Raw genomic sequence first — 22592 nt, forward strand, 5'->3', positions numbered from 1 at the left:
CGCCGAGCGCGGCCCACCGGGAGCCAGCCGCGGACCCTCAGTGCCTCTCGGAAGGGAGACGGCCTTCTGGAACCTCGGCTAGAGCGCGAAAGTTCCAGGCGGCCGCTGTCACCGCCGCCTCAACGTTCTTCCCCAGAACCACCTGCCTCCTCCCCTCGCTAAACTTTTCCCGGGAACTTACCCGCCATTTCCGAGCTGTGAGCGCCCGCGGCTGAGGAAGGACAAATCAACCCGCGCGCTCCCGGGCCGGAAGTGACCGCGACGCTGACGCATTTCCCCCGCCCATCCCCGGCGAGGCACGAGCCAATGAGGAGAGGAAGTTCCGGGCGCGCGGCGGCGGAAGTGCCTCGGGAGGCGGGGCTAGCACCGTGAGAAGGCGCGGGCGGCTGCCTAGCCACCGCTACTGCGGATACCCGCTCCACCGCCGGTGACTCCCAGAAGTTAACGTGAATCCGCAGACAGCTGAAGGCGGCCTTTTCCTCCCACCCTCCCAGAGGGTGAAAATCCTTCCCTTGGTCCCGAACGCAAGTTTTTATGTGGGGGTTTCATACCGAAGTTTTAAACTTTGTACTTGATTCTACTTTGCCGTAACCCATTTTCAATGGTTTTTCGCTGTGAATTTTATTTGTGTTTTGTATCTCTGTATCCAACTCAGAATCACCCTTCTGCTAGCCAAAATGCTCCGCTACTAACCCATTGTAAACTCCCTTTGTGCTTTCAGTATGATAAACGGTGCTGTATTAACTCAGGGACCCAAGATGGAAGACTCCCAAAACTTGTGCTCTGATCACACCCTGCATACACAACTAATAAAAGTAAAATTTCGAAAAATACCTGCTTTGGCTTTTGAGTTTTGTAGACACACCATTTAGCTCACCAAAATGGTTTCACCACCTAAAGCGTCCTGATTTAGTTGGGCTTGCTGAGGTCCTTGTGGCGTGGACTACCTCACAACATGCTGCCCAAAAACAAGGTGGACAGCAACCTCAAAGTTCTCTTTTGGTGTGGGGAGCCAAGGAAGCCTTGAGCGAATATGTAAAAATCCTGCGTGAAATATGTGTTGGTGACATTGACATGGCTATGTCAAGGACCAAGGCCTTGGACGATAGGTAACTGGCAAAGCCTCCCACCCCTACTAGACTAGCTAAACCCTCCTTACTGTGCTATATACAAAGCAAACACAGTGAGGGTCCGGGTTGTGTGCAGTAGGAGCTGATATCACTGTCAGAGTAGACACAGCCCACCTGATCCCAGCTTTTGTGTCTCTGTGTCCTTTCTTGGTTCTCTCTTTTTGTGTGTTTCGTTGGTTGTTTTTTGTTTTGTTTTTGAGACAGGGTTTCTCTGTGCAGCCTTGGCTGTTCTGGACGCCCTTTGTAGACAGGATGATCTGGAATTCACAGTGCTCCACCTGCTTCTGCCTCCCCGAGTGCTGGCATCAAAGGCGTGAGCCATTGCACCCTGCTCTTTCTTCATTCTCTCTATTCCTCTAGTCTGGTTTCTAGGACCAAGGCATGCTGGATGTAGCATTTTGACCTTCCCACTCATGTGCATCTATACGTGGACACTGACGCATACATGCATCTGTCAACACACATGTACACACAAGAAAAGAAGATAGGCTGAGGAGATGGCTCAGTGGGTAATAATGTTTGTCATACATCCATGGGGACTTGAGTTCAAATCTCCAGAGCCTGTGTAGAAGTTGCTCTTCTATCTTGAGTATCTGTAGTCCCAGCACTCTTACAAGATATAAGAAGAAGACACAGGTTAATCTGGATGTTTGAGGGGCCAGTTAGCCTGGTATATTCAGAGTGTTGGTATAATGTTCTTGTGAAGTGTATACAATTTACCCTTGTTCATTCAAATGCTGATTTCTCTATCCCACTATCGAGTTTCAATCGGATATTGCATTGTGATGCTTACTCTAAGCATCACCTGTCTCAAATTTGTGTGAATATGCCACCATTTGTTCTCTGTGTTGCCAATAAAAGCAACCAGCCAATGCTGAGCAATGGAGGGACTAGGGTGAAACATCCTGGTCTGAAGGGGAGGAGAAAAAAGCAAGTGGGAGGAAAGATCCAGGAGAAGAGCACTGGGAAACATCAGGAGAAATGAACTAGACCTAAGATTTGACTAAAAACCAAGTATAATGTGGGAAATCTGAATGGGAGGAAGCTATGCGGGCTTGGAGGATTAGGATGGAGTAATTATTGCCCAGCATTTAATACTAGGTTAATTAAATAAATCCTAGTCTCTGTGTGATGATTTGGATATACAGCTAGTTTAGGAATAACCACTGTTTAACTAAAAAATAAATCATTATTAAATATTAATAATCATCAACAGCAGAGCAAAAACAGACTGTCTCATACAAGATAGAAAATGAGAACTGTACTTGATTACAAAAATGACCATCCAGGGTGACTGCTTTACTCTTTGAAAGAAGACACAATTCATTAGAACGACATTAATTCTCGACTTTAACGATGTTAGTAGTAGCATAACTGGTATTACTCATTATTTAGTTAAAACGTCACTTAAGTATCCAATAGCCAGTACTCCTGGTTTATTACTTTTTATTTTTACATACATTTGTTGGTGTGTGTGTGTTTGTGTGTGCTCAAGTGCTATGACACGTGTTCAGATCACAGGACAACTTTTGGGAGTTGAAGAACTCAGACCATCAGGCTTTGCAGCAAATGTCTTTACTTGTTGAGCACCACCAGCTCTTTTTATTTATTTGTTTATTTACTCATTCATTCATTCATTCATTCATTACTGCTGTTTATTTCTGCTTCTTATAGAAGGGCTTTGGTTGGCTGTGGTGGTACATGCCTCTAATCACAGAACTCCAAAAGCAGAGGCCAGCCAATCTGTAGTTAGAGGCCAGGGCTACATAGTGAGACCCTATAGGAGAGGATGACCTTTAATATATGGGGAGGGAGACAAACATTTTTATCAGTTAAGGAATAAGACTAAAGAGGGAAAATTGTGACTAAAACTTGGTTTAAAACTGTAGTTTAAAAAAAAATTACTACTAACACTATAAGGATTAGGGGAGTGAGTTATGACATTCTCCCTGAGACCTGTCATTGTTTTGGATTTGGCTTTGAGATGAGGTTTCATGTGGGCCAGGCCTGCCTCAAATTCAGTATGTAAAAGATGATGACATTGAACTCCTGATCCTTCTTCCTCTACCTCCCAGAAGAGGACTGGGGTGACAGTCAAGTGCCACGAGGCCTATCTTAAAATCTATCATTTTAATGAATCACCTTCTAAGGCAACTTCTTTATAACCTATGTAGTCATATAACAATGTACAAGGATTTTTTTAAGGTCTCATAACAAGGTTTTGTTTTAAGATATTTTCGTCTTGTTTCTTAGAGACAGGGTTTATCTGTGTGTCCCTGGCTGTCCTGGAACTTACTCTGTAAATCAGCCTGGCCTCAAACTCACAGAGACCGGCCTGCCTCTGCCTCCTGAGCCAGCTTTCTTTCTTTTTATTACTTTTAATTTTTTTGAGAAAGGCCTCATGTATTGGCTACATGACTGAAGCCCTTGACCTTGAACTTCTGATTCTCTGGTCCCTGATGGCTAGACAAATGGCAAAGACAAGGGAGGAGTGTTATCCAAGAGGAGCCTACATGGACCCCCCCTAAGGTCACTTGTTCCTTGAGGACTTACTGATAAGCAGTTCTGGAAATCTCACAGCTAAACCACGTGGTTAGTTTCCCACTCTTTAGGCATGCCCATGACCTGTGTTATCCTAACAACTGCCCACAGTACTTTGCATAAGCTTTGGAGCTACTTTTGCTGTAAGCACTGACTCCTTTTCTCTTTCTTTCTTTCAGTGCCTCCTGTAAACCCCGTTGATGTTGAACTCCCTGTGTAGTGGAGAATGACCTTGAGTTTGTGATGCCCTTGAGTGCTGGGATTTCAGGCATGCTCTACCGAACCCAGTTTAGGTGGTGCTAAGGACTGAACCCAGAGCTTTGTGCGTGCTTGCAGAGCAGTCTGTCAGCTTAACTTCATCCCCCACCTCAAGCACTGGGTCTTTATTAGAGCTGAAATTTGTCTGACACACGGCTGAAGGGGAGAAAAGGCTTGGCTCTCTGTCTTCATGTTCTGCCTGTTTGTCATCTTCATTGCCTCAGCCTTGAGAAAGGACTCTAATCGCTCCTTCATAAAGCCATGTTGATATCTTGGGAAGGTTTTGGCAGCAACTATAATACAGTGTTAACGTGTGGCAGATATGTGTTATTTCTACCCTACCCTGTGTTTTCTCTATAGCCAAGAAAAAGAAGTCCTTCAGCCATACCACAAGGCCAGGACTGTTATGGGTTCAGGAATAGCCACACATTGACCACTCTAACTCCAGACTGAGATTCATGGAAGTTTATGGAACACTGAACAAAAACTGACTGTCAGGAACATAATCTGGGCTCAGGAGCCAGACAATGATGTGCTCTATTTCTAAGGCGGGTTTTTGTTTTGTTTTTTTATGAAAACCATAATCAGGGAACCCAGGTGTAGGAAGCGAGGGGGAGGGGTAAGGCAGCATTACATCATTTGACTCTCTAAACATAATTGATTTTGTTCCAAATGTATATTGTCTCTAGGTAGCTAGACAAAGCCTTTTAAGCTGATTGGCGAGGATGGTAGCTTGGAGAGTCCAGTTTCCCACCGTTCTGGGAGAAAAGAACATAGCAGGACACGTTGCGATCTTAATTCTAACAGAACATACATTTATCTTTAACTCAAGCAGAACATGCATTTAACATCTATTGTTTTATTCTAAGCAGCAAGTATTGAACTATGGAATTGTATCCTGGTCTCAGGCACGTAGGGTCTGAACACTTGAACTTAGTTTCCCTTATGATCAAAATGAAGATGGGGGGGGGACAAAATGGCTTCTGATATGCTAAAGGCGACAGCAGGTGTTAACAGAGGAGCTATAGTTATGCTAAGAACTAAAGTCGGTCTCAATAGAGGTGCTATAGAGTTTAAGCAGGTTCAGTAGGTTACAATAAGCACATTCATGAAATTGATACCATCTGTAATTTATCAGTTACTGAACAGAGTTTAGTGCTGTTCAGTACAAGATCAAGAATGGTTGCAAAGAACTCCCACCTCTCTTTTTTCCAAGACAGGGTTTCTCTGTGTGGCCATCCTGGAACTTGCTCTGTAGACCAAGCTGACCTGGAATTCATAGATCTACCTCTGCCTGCCTCTGCCTCCCATGTGCTGGGATTAAAGGCGTGTGCCACTACTACCCAGCAAAAACCATCTTTAAACTATGCCAATGACTGATGGTACAATGGCCCTAGGTAGAGGGGTCAAGGAACGGTGGTGATTGTATAGTGGGCCTAACAATCTTGTCCCCCTTATTCCTGGGTACCCACCAGCAAGAATGAGACCACGTATCCCCAAGGCAGTACCATGTTTCACTGCAAATGACGCTCTGTCTTCTCAAATTTCCCCACCGTCGGCTTCACTGAGGCCAGCTATTTCTTAGACCCACTGCTTTGACTTAGTAAGGAGAGTCTGCTGATCACAGAAGGGCTGCTTCTTTCCCTCACTTGTCCGAGGATTAATCGTGAATCATGGCATTCTACTCTCAAGTTGTCTACTCCTTGTGTCAGTCAAGGTTCTCTAGAGGAATGGGACCAACAACATTAACATATATTATAAAAGAGGACTGCACTGGGTTGATTTATGTCAACTTGACAAAAGCTATAGTCAGTCATCAGAGAAGAGGAAACCTCACTTAAAGAAAATGTTTCTACAAGATTGGGCTGCAGAGCCGGGCTTGGTGGCCCACACCTTTAATTTCAGCACTTAGGGAGGCAGAGACAGGCAGATCTCTGTGAGTTTGAGGCCAGCCTGGTCAACAAAGGGAGTCCAGGATAGCCAAGGCTATACAGAGAAACTTTGTCTCAGAAAATAAATAAATAAACAAACAAACAAACAAACAAATGAATAAAAGATTGGGCTGCAAGCAAGACTGTGGGATATTTTCTTAACAGATGATTGACATGAAAGCTCAGCCCATGTGGGTGATACCATCCCTGGGCAGGTGGTCCTGGGATTTTATAGGAAAGCAAGATGAGCAAGCCATTGGGAGAAAACCAGTAAGCAACACCATTCTATGGCCTCTGCCTCAGCTTCTGCCCTGTGTGAGTTCCTATACCAGCTCCTTTTCCATGATGGACTACAATATGGAAGCAAAAACCAAGTAAATCCTTTCCTCCCCAACTTGCTTTGTGAGCATGGCGTTGATCACAGCATTAGAAACTCTAAGACAGGAACTTAGTTGGTGTAGAAGTTGGTGTGCTCAATAGGGGCTGGACCACCAAAACCCGCCATTTGTATTTTGGAGCAGCAGAGAACGCAGATGTCCATGAAGCTGGATGGCAGTTCCATTCTGGTGCTGAAAGTCTGGAAGATTTCTAGAGAGCAACTGATCTCACTCCAGGTCAGAAAGACGAAGAACCTTCAGGAAATCCTTAACTTGTGCTACTGTGCAAAATACCCTGTGTCCCTTTCTTCTTGGCAGGTGCCTGGATCTCGGCTGGGGTCCTGGTGCTCGGCTTCTAGCTGGAGGATGGGGTTCTGTTTCTCTCAGGGGCAGCTAGAGCCCTTTAGAGTGAGTGAGGCTCATGTGCTACGCTGGGGGGTGGACATTTTCCACAGAGTGTTACAGTTTAGCTTTTTTAGCACGAGGTCGCGGGTGGCAATGGAAGCTCAGGCCTTCCAAAGCCTATGGCAGGCAATACCAAAGTGTTTCAGCTCTTGGTCAAGCTGCTGTGCGCAGAGGTTCGGGCCAAAGGCCACGGCTGGAGGGCTGTGTGATCTTACAAGACCTGGGATCCCCCAGATCAGGGGAGACTTTTAAAACCCCGACTGAGAAAAGGGAGTCTCTCATCACAGTCTGAGCACAAATAATTGGCCATCTGGAGAGGACAGACTTCAACCTTAATCCAGCAGAGCCCCACAACCCTGGGAAGAAGACTTTACAAATGAGATTCCTCATGCAAATGTTACAAAAGATATCATAAAACTGGAATTGGAAGGGCTGGGGAGACAGCTCCAAACGCTTGCTGCTTGAGTGTGACAACCTGAGTTCAGTTCCCAGAATGCATGGAAAAAAAAAAAAAAAAAGCCAGGTGTGGCCATGTTTGCATACAGCCTCATCGCTGGAGGGAGGAGATGGGTGGATAACCAGCTATCTCCTGTCTAGGTTAGCCAGCCTAGACAGAAGAGCAAACTGCAGGTTCAGTGAGAGATCCTGTCTCAAGTGAATACGGTGGAGAGCGATAGAGCAGAACACCTAATAACCTTCTCTAGTTTCTGCAGGAGCATGCATCCCAACCCACACACGGTGCACCCACACCTATACAACACACACACACAATGAACAAATTGGAGTTGGAAATAGACTAGGTTGGGGCAGATGATTTCACATCAGGTGGGCTAGAAGAATCTCTACTGGATTGCTCAAAGACCTGTTCTCTGAAATACCTGCAATCTTAACAATTACATGTAGGGACTCCCTGCAAATGGCAATGATTGCTAATGATGGGAAAAGCCAAACATAATATTCAATTTCTGATGGAAAAGGGAAGAACTGAGAAAACACTATTTAGTCTCTTCTGAAATAGTAGAGTGTTAATCTTTGAAAAACAGTGACCAAAAAGGAAAAAAGCAAAAAAAAAACCCTCCCACAATTTATATGTTCACAGAGGGTAGCCAAGAATTCATCATCCAAGGTAGGTTTACAAAAAGCAATCATCAACTAAACTTGCTGTAAACCTTAAACAAATAAATAACAGAAAGGAGAAAATACTAGGTTTGTTTAGGTATCTGCTCACTGTTGACCTCATATGAAACTGTGATTTAGAAATAATTCAATTATCTGGACTCTGCCTTGTCTAAAGTATTCAGATAAGTGGGTACACTTATGCCTGCCATGAATACATGATTTCAATTCCTGATTCATTGCTATTATATAATAAAATAGGTGTAACTTTTGTTTTTCTGTGGCCATGTTACCAAGGAATATGAGCTGAATGAAAACAGAAAAAGGAAGTCTTTTCTTTTTTCTCTTGTAGATGCTGCCTCTGCACTGTTAGCTATTAGCAATTGCCTTCTAGCCCCAAATACCTTTAATCCCAACACCCAGGAAGCAGAGTTCAAGGCCAGCCTTGTCTACATAGTGAATTCCAGGACAGCCAGAGCTACATAGTGTGCTGGATAGTTTTATGTCAACTTGACACAAGCTAGAGTCATCAGAGAGGAGTAAACCTCAATTAAGAAAATGTGTCCATAAAATTGGGTTGTAGGCAAGCCTGGGCAGCCTTTTCTTTATTAGTGATCAGTGGGGGAGGGCCCAGCCCACTGTGGGTGGTGCCATCCCTGGGCAGGTGGTCCTGAGTTCTATAAGAAAGCAGGCTGAACAAGCCATGAGGAGCAAGTCAGAAAGCAGTGTTCCTCCAAGGCCTCTGCATCTGCTCCTGCCTTCAAGTCCCTTCCCTATTTCAGCTCCTGTCCTGACATCCTTTAATGATGAACAGTGCTGTGGAAGTGTAAGCCAAATAAACCCCTTCCTCCCCAAGTTGCTTTGGTCATGGTATTTTCATCAAAGCAATAGAAATTCTAAGACAGTGAGACTCTATTCAAACAAAACAAAACAAATGAACAACAACAACAGAAACCTCATTGCTTTCTAATATAGTCTTGGCTTTCCTGTTAAACAAACAAACATATGAAAAGGGGCCTCTGAACACCTATCCAGCTGTTTCTTTGAGCCATAGCCACCTCTCTCACTCTGTTATGCTGGATCACAATTAACTGCTCCCTTTGAAGGGCTTGATGAGTCTGCACTGCTGCTGCAGTCACAGGGCTCTCAGGGAAAGAATGATCACTTCACTGAGGAAGACTGCCTTTCCCCTTCCTGTGTATTGATTTTCTTCCTACCCCTCTGCTGTTCTGATCTTCTACAGGTCTTGAGTTCAATTCCCGGCAACCACATGGTGCCTTTATAGATGTATAAAGGATTCTGATGCTCTGTTCTGGTGTGCAGTCATACATGTAGACAAAGCAATCATATAGATAGATAGATAGATAGATAGATAGATAGATAGATAGATAGATAGATAGATAGATAGATAAAGCTTAAAAAATAAAAAAGACCAAAAGGTAGTAGCTGTGCACACCTTTGATCCCAGCACCTGAGAGCCAGAGGCAGGCATATATCTATGAGCCTGGTTTACATAATGAGTTTTAGGCCAGCCAACGGACTCAGGAAGTCTAGAGAGATGGCTCAGCAGTTAGGGAAGCTTGCTGTTCTTGTGGAGGACCACATCCAGTGGCTCACAAGCACTGGACCCACTTCTGGCTTCCAAGGGCATCTGTGCATGCACAAACACACAGACAGGCACACATAAAAATAAAACATTAAAAAAAAATTGACACAGGCTTTCACTATGTTGCTTCGGAATGCACAGAGATGCACCTTCCTCTGTCTCTCAAGTGCTGGGATGAAAGGCATGTACCACCATGCCTGGCTTAAAATAAACCTAAAAGACAAAACAAAACAAAAGGCCTGTTCACAGATAATTCCCAGTGAAGGGATGGGGTGAGGAGAGGAATTTCCGTGTGAGTAATAAGTCACTAAGTCACAATGTGCACAGTGTGCTCTGAGCTCTGACTTCCTGCTCTGTTTTCACTCATGGCGATGGATAACACAGCAGGAGCAAGCGGACAATATTCACTTCTCTGGGGCTTCTTTTTCAAGCATCTGGAGTGAAGGAAAACCCGCAGGACTCCGTAACCCTGGTACTTCAGGAGGTACAGTCTCGCTGGCTTGAGCCCAATCAGAGGAGAAGCAGCTAGTATCACGAATTCTCGGAAGCGCAGGCGAGAACTCTTTTTGCGCATAATTGTGTGAGTTGAGATATCTTTCACATCAAAAACACTTAAGCCATGAGACATTTAATGGAGGCTTTATCCCCACTGTTAACTCTTGTTTGTTTCATTTTCATGTACTTTTTTTTACAGTTTGTTGCCCTAAAATGGAACTGCCGTAACCTGCTGAACCTGCTTAGACTCTGTAGCCAGCTCTGTTGAGACCTACTTTGGTTCTTAGCATGACTGTGGCTCCCCTGTGAGCACCTGCTGCCACATTTAGCATATCAGAAGCCATTTTGCCTCCAAATTTTTGATTGTAAGGTGAAATTAAGTTCGAGTTCTCAGGCCTACGTGACTGAGACCAGGATGCAATTCCATAGTTCAATACTTGCTGCTTAGAATCAAACAATAGATGATACATGCATGTTGTGCTTGAGTTAAAGACCACACATCCTGCTATGTTCCTTACTCCCAGAAAGCTGGGAAGCCCCCAAGAGCTCCCCTACCCTAAATCCCAGCCAATCAGCTTAAAGTGCTTTGTCTAGCTACCTAGAAACAGCACAGTGTGCTTGAACACACTCAATTATGTTTAACTAGTCAAAATGATGGAATGCTGCCCCACTACACCTGGCTACCTGGCTGTTACCTGGTTACAGTTTTTGTATTAAAGAACACCTGCCTTAGAAACAGACCGGAGTCATAGTCTGGCCCCTGATTATGGCCCTAACAGATCAGTTTTTGTTTAGCGTTCAATAAACTTCCAACAATCTGCGTCTGGTGCTGGCTGAGTGGTCAGTGTGCAGCTATTCCTGAACCCAGAACAGAATCATATTGTCAGGACAACCTCCGGAAATCTGGAGAGAGCAGCTTTGACTGAGACCTTTAATCCCAGTCCTCTGTCCTTTGTTCTCAGCTTCCTTTCTCTCTGGCTAAAAGAACACTACTGGCTCCACAGACCTGTCCGATGTCCCCCTTTAACCAGCAGTCCCAACTCCCACTCTTCACCTGCTTCATTCTGCTTCTCCAGAACCTTCTAATTTCAATGCTCTTGCTGTTATTTTGATGAATACAATTTGTTTTTTTGTTTTTCTTTTTGAGTTAAAATCCTACTGCCCCAGACTGGCCTTGGCCTTAAACGCAAGCCTAACCCTTTTGGTTCAATTCTCAAAAAGCTAGGATTATAAGCACATGCTATGCGCCCTGCTTGGATCAGTACAATTTGATAGGGATTATGTTATTGTTCCAACGTAATTATTTTGTTTCTGAGAAAGGGTCTCATGGCACTCAGGATGACCTTGAACTCCTGATCTTTCTCTTCCTACAACACAAGTACTGGGATTACAGGCAAAAGCCACAACACTGGATCCATTCTTGTAAAGTCATACTTAAGAAAGAATTTCTGGTCCTGTGAGATGGCTCAGCAGATAAAGGTGCTTGCTGCCAATCTTCACAACCCGAGTCGGATCCCTAGGATTCACACCTTAGAAGGAGACAATTCCTGCAGGTTGTCTTCTAATCTCCGAGTAAACCTAAACACACACCCAAACACACACAAAACACACACACACACACACACACACACACAGGGGTGGGGCAAACTTTCAGAAAAGGATATAGGAATAAGTATATTACAAAGAAATTCTACCTTAAAAAAGTATTACATTTGTGTGTGTGTGTACCTGGGAAGATGAACCTTCAGTGAAGGACTTGCTTCCCTTAGATTGGCCTGTGGTGTTTTCTTGGACATTTTTTTGATTGCTAATTGATGGAGAAAGACCTAGCCCACAGGCAGTACCATCCCCAGGCAGGTGGTCCCATGCCCAGACAGGTGGTCCTGGGCTGTCTGAAAAAGGTAGCTGACCATGAGCATGGAAGCAATCCAGTAAGCAGGATTCCTCTGTGCTCGCTGCTTCAAGGCATTTATCTCTCAACAGAGAAGCAAACTAAAACACCTTCTCTTTCTCTCTTTGGTAGATTTTTGGGTTTCCCAGTGGAAACTCCTTACTCAAGGGGGTTAGTTTCATTTTACCGTCTTTCTCCTGGCTTAGTGATCCAAGGTCACAATGCCCCTTGCAGAGTCTTGCCTACCAGAGCCCGAGTTTCTCACTCTAGAATTACACCCTGGGTCCAGTCCAACAGGAGAGCTCCAATTTGGGCTTCAGACAGCACACCTGGTTCCTCCCGAGGCTATGCAAATAAGATTCTACAAGCTCGCTTTGGTTTTCCTGTGGGTCATGGTTAGACTAAACACATACAGCTACCCAAACATTCCCGCCGCCCAATGGCATACGATTATTGTCTGTATCTGTGGGAAAGAAAACACCCTCCTTCCCCCTCAATGCAACATAATCTTCACAAATCCCCCTGCCCACAAGGGGGTATGTTGTCTGCCAGGTAGTTTCAGCTGCGTTTCCTTCCCCTCCAGCTAAGTGAGAGATCTGTCAGTGGTTAAGAAATAAGTCTTGGAGCTGGAGTAATAGCTCTGGGGCTAAGAGCACACCTCTTGCGGAGGACCTGAGCTCGCTTTCCAGCACGATAAGCAGTTCACAGCTGCCTGTAAACTTCAGACCTCTTCTGGACTCAGAGTTCACTTGCATGCACACATGAACATATCCCCACACGGACATACACATAATTTAAAAAATAAATGTTCAAAAGGAAAGAAAGAAAGAGGTCTCATTGCCATTTCCAGCTAAGTAACAGGAGTTTGTTATGAATGGCTATGTAAAGACTCGACACAATTTCTCCTGACACTATTATGAACTTTTCTAGTAAGTTGGAAAACTAGACCAAATATTTCAGTAAACTCCTGTGTGCCCCATCAGTTAGATATGCCCATATATATAATCTCTTCACTCATTCATAAATATTTCTCATTTTTTGATGCATTTCAAAATAAATTTAAGCCAGATGTGGTGGTGCACACCTTCAATCCCATCACTTGGTGGGTAGAGGCAGGTGGATATCTGTGAGTCTGAAGCCAGCCTAGTCTATATAATGTGTTCCATGTCAGCCAAGGCAATATACTGAGACCCTGCCTTGATATAAATAGATAGATAGATAGATAGATAGATAGATAGATAGATGATAGATAGATGATAGATAGATAGATGTGAGATATTTGTTCAATTTCTTTCCTCTTGAAAACTTGATGCATATCTGTAATGATGTGTATGGAGCCCTAAGCGTATATTCTATGAGCAAAGCATAGACTGTCATCATCACTCCAGATATATTCCTCATGCTTCTTCCCTCTTTCCTCGCAATCACAGTTCTGAGTTATTTTCCCACCATGCTTTCGTTCTGACTGCATTAGAGCCTTATAGAAACGACATTGTCTGGTGTTAGCTTTTATGTCTGCTACGATTCCATGTAAAGCTTTTATCATCACCTGACATGATGGTCTTTTCTCATCTGCTTCCTTTAAAAATTTTCTGGATAACTGTCATTCTGCAAGTGTACCAAAACCTGGACATCTGGGCTATTTCTAGTTTCAGTTAATTATAAACATTCTTGCATAGGTCTTTAAAATTTGGGGTGGGGTGGGGTGGTGGTGACGCACGCCTTGCCTTTAATCCCAGCGCTCGGGAGGCAGAGGCAGGCAGATCTCTGTGAGTTTGAGGCCAGCCTCCTGGTCTATAGAGAGAGTTCCGGGACAGCCAAGGCTACACAGAAAAATCCTATCTTGAAAAACCAAGAATTTTTTTTTTTTTTTTTGAGACGAGACAAGACAAGATTTCCCTTCCCAGTTGATGCTGCCTTCAGGCTGACTATATAATCCCAGGTTAGTCTTAAACTCACAACTTCCTGGCCCACGCTTCAGAGTGATGGGGTTAGTCATGCATGTACCATCAGACCCAGCACGTGCAGGTCTCTTAGTAGACATATATTTTTATTTTTATTGATTCAATTTAGAGAGATAAAATTAGTGAATCATAGGGTACGCATATGTTTAGTTGTTTTTCTGATTCTTTGTTTATTTTTGTTTTTTTGCTTTTTCAAGACAGGGTTTCTCTGTGTTGCCTGGCTGTCCTGGAATTCACTCTGTAGACCAGGCTGGCCTCCAACTCAGAGATCCCCCTTCCTCTGCCTCCTGAGTTCAGGGATTAAAGGTGTGCACCACCACCTTTAATCTGGCTACAGTTTTTGTTATTGTTGTTGTTTTTAAGATTTTATTATTTAGTTTTGTGGGTTATGGGTGTTTTTGCCTGTGTATATGTCTGCCCACCTTGTGTCTGAGTGGTGTTGAGGGATGCCAGAAAAGGGCACTGGATCCCCTGGAACCAGAGTAGCTGGAAATCTAAATCTAACCCAGGTTATCTGGAGGAGCAGCTCTTAACCACTAAGTCACTTCTCCAGCACACATACAAGTTTTAAAGGGACACTTTTTTTTCTTTAGTTGGATCAGTTCCAAAGCATCTTCTATATTAGTCTTTTGGAAGAAAAGAGTAAAAACAGCATCTAAGTAAATTTCCAGAAGTAGGAGGGGGTAGGTGGTAGAAGGATTTAACATCATGTTTGTTCTACCAGCAAACTGGACTACCTCTCTAGCTCCTTTTTTTTTTTCCCCTAGACTGAGAACATTTACCCCACTATTTTCACTTATAGTGTGAGTCTGAGACCCTAACCCAGGCCCTTGCACACGATAGCCCAGCATTCTGTCATGGATAATATCCTAACCCTACCCCATTATTACCTAAAGCTGCCTTTCCATTTGACACATGACAAAAGGGGTGTGTGTGTGTGTGTGTGTGTGTGTGTGTGTGTGTGTGTGTGTGTTGAGTGGTGTGAGTGCTAATGCCTGGGGATAGCAGAAAGGGGCGGGGCAGCATCAGGTCCCCTGGAGGTGGCCGTACAGGCAATTATGAGGCACAGACTGCAGATTAACTGAACTCCAGTCCTCTGCCAGAGCAGCAAGGCCTAACCGCTGGACCACCTCTCTAGCTCCTTAAGATTTTATTGTGAAGGGAGAGACAGAGGTTCAATGCCCTCTTCTGGCCTCCTCAGAACCTCCCCAACTATACCTATTGTGTGTGGCATATATATATGGCACATACACATATATGGCACAAATATCTTAAAATCATTAAAAATACATTAGTTATGGCTTAGAGATGAATCAGTGATGAATCACAGTTTAGGAGCACTTGTTCTCTTATGGAAGATCTGAGTTTGGTTCCCAGCACCCACATCTGGCAGCTCACAACTGCCTGTAACTCCAGCTCAGGAGATCTGATGCCATCTTCTGTGTTCCATGGGCTCCTGAACTCATGTGTGCATATCCATGCACAGGCAGGCATATATATATACAATTGAATCTCTCTCTATATATTCAGGATGTGTAGGTAGGCACATGCCTTTAATCCGGCACTCAGGAGGCAGAGGCAAGTGGATATGTGTGAGTTCTAGGCCAGCCTGGTCTACAAAGTGAGTCTAGGACAACCAGGGTTCTGTTACACAGAGAAACCCTCGAAAAACCAATACATATATAATTTTTTGGAGACAGGGTCTCACTATGTAACTCTGGCTATTCTGGAACTCTCTATGTAGCCCGTTCCAGCCTTGAGCTCAAAGAGATCCTTGTGTCTGTGCCTCCCAAATGCTAGGATTAAAGGAGAGCACCCAGCCTTTTAAAGAATATCTTTAAAAAGATGAATATATAAGCTAGGTGATCTCAGCACTCAGGAGGCTGAGGCAGAAAGATTTTGATGAGTTTTAGGCCAACCTGAGCTGTCTTAAAGGCAGTCTCAATCCTTCCCCGGAACAGCAAAACAAAAACAAACAAAAGCCCCAAACCCCAACAAAACACACATTTACATACTAAAATGGCTACTGTCATAAACAAAATTAGCATATGCTAATCATTTCACATTTTACCTTCATAACCTGCTCAGTCAGCAAAAATCAGAGCACTGCTATTAACTATAATGTGCACGTTGAGCGTTCATTCTTTGAACTTGTTCACAGTCCCCGACCTTTCTTTTTTTGCATCTTTGGAGCTCTCCATTTGCTGCACATGCCTCAGCCCTGGAAGCCACTGTTTTATGTTCTATCTTTAATCTAAGCTCTTCCTTTCTTTTCTTTTTTGAGACAGGGTCTTACTATGTAGACCAGGCTGGCTCAGAACTCACACAGGTTTTCCTGCCTCTGTCTCTTCGAGGCATGCACCGTCATACCTAGCCTGACCTCTTCTTTTTCTTTCTTCCTTTTTTAAGATTTCACTTATAAATAGGATCTTTTCTTTCATTTTTAAAGTTTTGTTTGAGATAGGTTTCACCGTTAGTCCAGACCACCTCAAACCAGAAGCATCCTTCCTGCGACAGCCTCTCCAGGGAATCACAGGTATAAACCACCAAATCTAGTAAGTAACTAATTTGTGTGTTTACTTGAGGAAGGGTCTCATTATATTGTCTAGGCTGGTCTTGAATGGCCTGTGTTACTATCTACCATGTCACTTGGTACTTGTGTGTGTGTGTGAAGATGTAACACAGGGGCCATATGCCCTTGTGTATACTAGACAAGCATTCTGCTGTTGAACCATACTCTGTCTCTCTCATCCTTGTGTAATAGACGAATAATATTAACACAAATATCATTCGCATCAGCTTTTCTTTACTCATTTATACACTGATAGACAGCTAGGTTGTCTTTATATCTTCATTATTATGAACAATGCTGCAGTGAACATTGTTTTATTGTTATTTTTATTCTTATTTCTCTCTGTGTGTGTTGCACACTAGCAGCAACCAAAAGAGGGTGTCAGATCTGCTGGAAGTGGAGTTACAAGCTTGTGTTCTCGTCAGTTGGGTGTGGTTTGGAGGCTGAAGTCACTGTTAATTGCTGAGCTGTCTCTCTAGCCTTAAACATTACTTTAAATAGCAAAGATCTTTCCAGGTACAGTAGAGAGACGGATTGAGACAAATTTCAGGTAATCGGGTCCTTCAATAACACTAGCCACCAAACTCTGGGGCAGGAGATCCATGAGCACCCCACCACCACCCACCCACCCACGCACAGAACAGAGACTACAAGGCTGTGATCAGGGAGCTAACCCATGTTCCCACACTACCCACAGGGCAGCTACATGCTCTGTGTTGCGCAGTTTGGGAGAGGAACTAGACAGGATACAAGGCATGGCTGATGCCCCCTGTGGGATTGGTGTGATCTGTCAAACAGGAGAACAGGAACAGTTAAGGTGTCATCTGTTGTTGTAGATTACAATGGATGCTGGGCTAAATAACGTTATTTATTATTTGCCCTATAATTATCACAGCAGTTTTATTTAACCTGATATCACAATCAAATAAGACACAGACACCTGTTAAATTTTATAATTGCCTTATTTACCTTGGGCTGGGCAGATGTTTTACCTATGCTGTCTCAATAACCATCCAAGTCCAAGCCCCCATCCAATACCATCCGCCTTAACAAATCCTATCTAGGCTACCTTCAATCCACAATCCCAGGATATTTGCTTATATTCTTCATCTTGGTGTTTTCTCCATCCATGCCATCCTTGGAGTCTTTCCTCCTGGCCCACGTGGTTTCTTCTCCACAGTAACCCATTGTGTCATCCTCTTCCCTTTTCTCTTCCCATCTGTCTATCTCCTGATTCTCTTGAACCCAAACCCTAACTCTTACCCTAACCCTAACCCAAAGCCTGGAAACCTTAGCCACACCTACCCCATTCTGTCTTGCCCAGGTTTTAGGCTTCTTAATCAACCAACCAGGAAAAATGTCTTAGGATAGGCGTCTCCAGGCAGGAATCAGATCTTGAGGGTCAGTAATTAGCATCAAAATACTAGCATCAGACCAACCCCCAAAAGTGGCTATTTCATGTCTGTGACAGAAGATGGATCTAGAACACACACATACATTTTTAAAAACACATTTACATTTTTAGTTGTGCATATAATTTTTAACGTCTCCAGGAATCTTTGTGCCGGCTTCCATAGGATTCTGCTGGATTCCAAGAATGTCCTTATCGCTCCGCTCTTGGTGGTACATTTTTGTTGTTGTTAGCGTTTTCTTTTTTTTTAATAATGGCAGGTGAGAGGCTACACTCACAGCACTTCTTCTTTGCCCTTTCTCTGGTAATATGCGATCCTGAGCTCCTTTTATGGGTACCTGTTGACCATTTATTATACATTTTTTGATCAATGTCTACTCAGGTCTTTCATTCACTGTTTGGCAGATGTCTGCTACTGTGTTGTAGAAGTTTTCTCAATATGAATCTTGGATGTTAATGATTTAAAACTATTTCCCCCAAAACTTTAGGCTGCTCTTTTGTCCTTCACTTTGCTGCACAGAAGCATTTTAGTTCGATGTAGTCCCATATGTGGTTGCTTTGTAACCAGAGCCTGGGCGTCGGAGTTGACCATCAAGCAATCATTGCCAAAAGCAATGTCAGTGAGCTTCCCCTCCATGTGTTTTCTTCTGGAAGTTTTATGGCTGGAGGTCTTATGTTTAGCCTTAAACATAAGAGGAGAGTTTCTGTGCATGGCATAAGATAAGGGACCAACATCACTCACACGTGGTAACCTGGTTTTCTGTTACTACTTACGCTGTTTTTTGTTTGTTTGTTTGTTTGTTTGTTTTTTAATTTAAAGGAGCATGTTTCATTTAAGAAAGAAATGGTAGCCAGGTGGAGGAGGACAGTCTGGCTTACAGAGCAAGTTCCAGGACAGCCAGGACTACACAGAGAAACCCTGTCTCAAAATAACCCCAAATACTAACCAACCAACCAACCAACCCTTATGTGGCTGAGGTTGTGTGTAAAGACGACTTCTTAGTGTCTGGCTTTTACTATGCTCTACATTTTCAAACATCGCATGTTTGCTGGTCAATCCAAGTATCCAGGGCACGAATATGACTTTATGTATTAAGTATACTTAACTTTAACACATAACGAGAAGAACCATTTAAAGTCTCATTTGCTTCCCACTCACAAAACCCATGTCAAATGCATTAATGAGCAGATCTGAATGCGTAAACTGTGCTTCTTTTAAAAACACCTATGCATTTGCCTGCCCTCAAATATATTACGTACAAACACATAAAGTCTGTAGCTGGCAGTAGGAATACAGGCAATACACTACTACAGCAGACACCATCAATTTGTTATGAATTCTTCTGTAACAACTCAGTGGATAATCAAATGCCTCAATACTTAAGGATGACTGAGGGGCTGGAGAGATGGCTCAGAGGTTAAGTGCACTGGCTGCTCTTCCAGTGAGTCATGAGTTCAATTCCCAGCGACCACAGGTGTGGCTCACAACCATAAAAAAAAAAAAAAAAAAGGATGACTGAGCAAAGTAGATATCTACAGTATTTAAGATTGCTATTCGGTTTCATAACTTGAAGCAGCCTATGATAATGGCAGCCAAGAAATTCCTTGTAATAAATAAACTGCATATACACCCACTTTATACGTATATATGTTTATTTATATACACACTTTACAATAGGACCCTGTCTAGCACATGGAGGATTTCAGTAAATGTTTGAGTGATTATCAATGTGTGACTTAATAGGATTTCCCCCCTTCCCTTTAACAATTTTTTTTTTTAATTTTCGCTTTATTTTCTAGTGTATGCTCGCACCTGCCTACCTCAAGTTTGGAAAACAAGGAGTTGGTTATCTTTCTACCTTTAATGTATTCTGAGGGTCCTCAGACTGAGCTATTACTGCCTTGGATCCCTGCCCCCTTTCTCCCTCTCTCTCCCGCCCTTCCTCCTTTCTTCTTATTTCTCCTATTTTCTTTTCTTTGAAGACAAGTCTTATGCATCCCAGGCTGGCCTCTAAGTCTTACGCAGCCGCAGCCGAGGACGACACTCTGATCTGTTTGCCCCCATTTCTCAGGTGCCCGGATTACAGGCTTGTACAACCTACTTTATACTGCTATGCTGAGCTTGAGATCTATACACATCCCCTCCTGGGGATGGAACCCAGGGCTTCGTGCAGGTTAGGCAGGCACTCCACCAACTCATGCGACTCCCTTGGTCCTCAGATATCCTAAAAGGCAAGACTCAGGGTTAGAGACATTATTTTGGCTTAAGGCAGAGCAGGGGATTCCATGAAGATCTGTTTTGCGTTCATGTGGATAAACGTTTGTCCAAGATAAACGAAGTTGTCTTCTATGTACATCGCACAAAGGATTTGGGTGTCTACGGAAGTGAATCCAGTCTATCAATAAACTATTAAGAGTATCCCCCAAGGAATGCCAATTCAGGAGAACATTTCCAGTTATGTTTACTTAGGTTTCCCCCTTAAAACAACAGCAACAACAACAAACCCTAAGTAGGTAGTTCCTTATAATTTTTCTTGTCAGTATGTGCCACTGGCTGTCATTAGCTCATTATTAATGAGACAAGTTCTCAGATGCTTCCAAACCTTGCTCAACACAGGCCCCAAAGTGTTCCTTTAAGCCCCAAGAGGGAAGCGACTTTGGCTGAAGCCAGTGCCCAAAGCCACACCCACCGCCAGGCCTGGGGACTTGGGGCTGGCCGGGAGGCACCTCTGCTCACGCCGTGCGTCGGAATCCGGCGGCCGGAGCTCCGCTGTCCCCCGCGAGAGGCGCGACAGCCCCGCCGGCCCGCGGATGGACCGACCCAGGCCTCTCGGTGCGCACCGCCGCGCCCTAGCTCATTTGCATATAGACGGGCGCGGCGCCGCGATCGGAGGGAGCGCGGGCGCGGCCCCGGGCCGTGGCGCGCGCGCGCCCTGACAGCTCGGCCCTGCTCGCTCACTCGCTCGTTCCCGGCTTCCGAGCACAGCATGGCGGTCAAGGTGACTCCAACTCTCTGCTGCTGCCTTTATTGCATAAGAGACGTTCCAGGGGCCCCGAGTGCAGCCCCCCGCCTCTTCCCCTTGCTTTCTTTGCCTGGTTCTTAGCCAGCGCGTCCCGGGGCTCTAGATTGCGGGTGGAGAGCTGTGCGGGGTTTGGACCGGAGCGGAGAGGATGCCCGGTTGGGGGAGGGGAAGGAGGAGGGATCGTGAGTTGGAGGGGCTTGGAGGACTACGGTTGGGAGAGGAAAAGAGTAGTGTGTTGCCCTAGGTCCATGGGATTGCGAGCACAGAGCTGGAGAGCATCGGAGAAGGAGTGAGAGCAAGTGGACAGGAAAGCCGGGGATACCCAGGGCATCCGCGATGGGGGAGGGGGTGGGTGTTGTCATTTGGGGCCTCAGTACAGCCCAGGGCACTGCTTGACATTTGCGTGACAGGTTGCCGGGAGGTCGAAAGTATCTGTGTTTGTGGCAGCTCTCAAGGTTTAGGCTGGCTGGAGAAAGGGTCTCGGGGATGGCGATGTGCTGTTACTGCTCTACATGAGAAAGGCTGCTAGGCCCGGCTATTAATTTGGGTGTCTTACGTCTCCTGTTGCTCCATTCTTGAGGCTCTCTGGATTTGCAGCTCGGTGTCTGCTGCTGTATTGCTAGGAGATGTGAAAGAAAGTAAACGACTGTATTTCTCTGTTTCCCTTTTCAGTTCAGAGGAAGTACCGTCAGTAGTTTGCTCTGTCTTGCGTTATTCACACCAATTTTTCCCAGCCCTTAGCCATGGATCCCCAGTTTGACAGGTGTTATCAGCAATTAAGCTTTGGGGTTGTTTTAAGCTAAATGCCCTTATGAGAGATAAGCACGTTGTTACCAGATGTAAACTATAATCTAAAGAGATTGTGTGGTTTCTAGCTAAGCATTAACCAGCTCTCCCCCCCCCCCCTTAGGTGCACACAACCAAGCGAGGTGATCCTCATGAGCTGAGAAACATATTCCTACAGGTAAGTTAAACAATTTTACCTCAAGGAAAGAATGAAGAGAGCAGAATCATCATTCCTTTCCAAGCTCTAACTCCGAGAAATATTCTACTTTCTTGTAGCCTCACAAACATGAGTGGCGGGTGTAGTTTGTACTGTGTTGTTTTGGGGGGCAGGTTTCTCTGTAGTCCTGGCTGTCCTGCAGCTTGCTCTGTAGACCAGGCTGGCTTCGATCTCAGAGATCTACCTGCCTCTGCCTACTGAGGTCTGGGATTGGCATCACGCCTGGCTGTTTGTATTCTTAGTAACAACTGATTGAAAAGATTTCTTTTATATTTACAAGAGGCTTTCCTGGAGTTACTGTTTTTGATTGCATGACTTAAGATGACTTATAAAGCTTTCCTCTTCATAAATGTCTGTGTCGTTTGTCGCACAGATAGTAGTACGACAATTAGAGTTGTTCTTCCCTTCCACTTATTACAACCATGGATTTGGGGTGGGCGTGCGTGCGTGGTGGTTTATAGGACATGTTTGCTTTTGATTTTGTTGCAAGGAGGCTGGTGAGATGGTTCAGTGGATGAAGGTGCTTCACCCAGAACCCTTATAAATATGGAAGAAGAGAACTAACTACATAAAGTTGTCCTCTGACCTTCATATATATGCTCGTGTACATGCGTGCTCATGGACTCACTCCTTATAATAATAATCTATTTAAAAAACAAGGAAAGGGTCTGGAGAGATGGCTCAGCAGTTACGAGCATTGTTCTAGAAGACCTGATTCCCAGCACCCATATGGCGGCACTCAAATGTCTGTGACTCCAGTTCCAGGGAATCTGATCTACTTCTGGCCTCTGAGGCTGTCACATGCACGTGGCCCTCGGACTTGCGCACAGACAAAATACTCATACACATTTGAAAAAAAGAAAAGTGGT

General features: G+C 44.4%; 2 protein-coding genes across 2 annotated transcripts in view; one reads left to right on the forward strand and one right to left on the reverse strand.

The window, feature by feature from the left end:
- Hat1 (histone acetyltransferase 1) overlaps positions 1 to 238 on the reverse strand; it is a 43167-nt gene extending 42929 nt beyond the window's left edge. Inside the window, exon 1 of the mRNA XM_055599996.1 lies at positions 182 to 238. Within this exon, the coding sequence (XP_055455971.1) occupies positions 182 to 188 (7 nt within the window). The 5' untranslated portion in view covers positions 189 to 238. The remainder of the gene's footprint in view (positions 1 to 181) is intronic.
- Positions 239 to 20453: 20215 nt separating this feature from the next.
- Slc25a12 (solute carrier family 25 member 12) overlaps positions 20454 to 22592 on the forward strand; it is an 85823-nt gene continuing 83684 nt past the window's right edge. Inside the window, exons 1-2 of the mRNA XM_055599999.1 lie at positions 20454 to 20696; positions 21631 to 21684. Of these exons, the coding sequence (XP_055455974.1) occupies positions 20685 to 20696; positions 21631 to 21684 (66 nt within the window). The 5' untranslated portion in view covers positions 20454 to 20684. The remainder of the gene's footprint in view (positions 20697 to 21630; positions 21685 to 22592) is intronic.

The sequence above is a fragment of the Psammomys obesus genome, unplaced genomic scaffold (genome assembly GCF_907164565.1).
Source record: "Psammomys obesus unplaced genomic scaffold, mPsaObe1.curated_primary_1811, whole genome shotgun sequence".
NCBI lineage: Eukaryota > Metazoa > Chordata > Mammalia > Rodentia > Muridae > Psammomys > Psammomys obesus.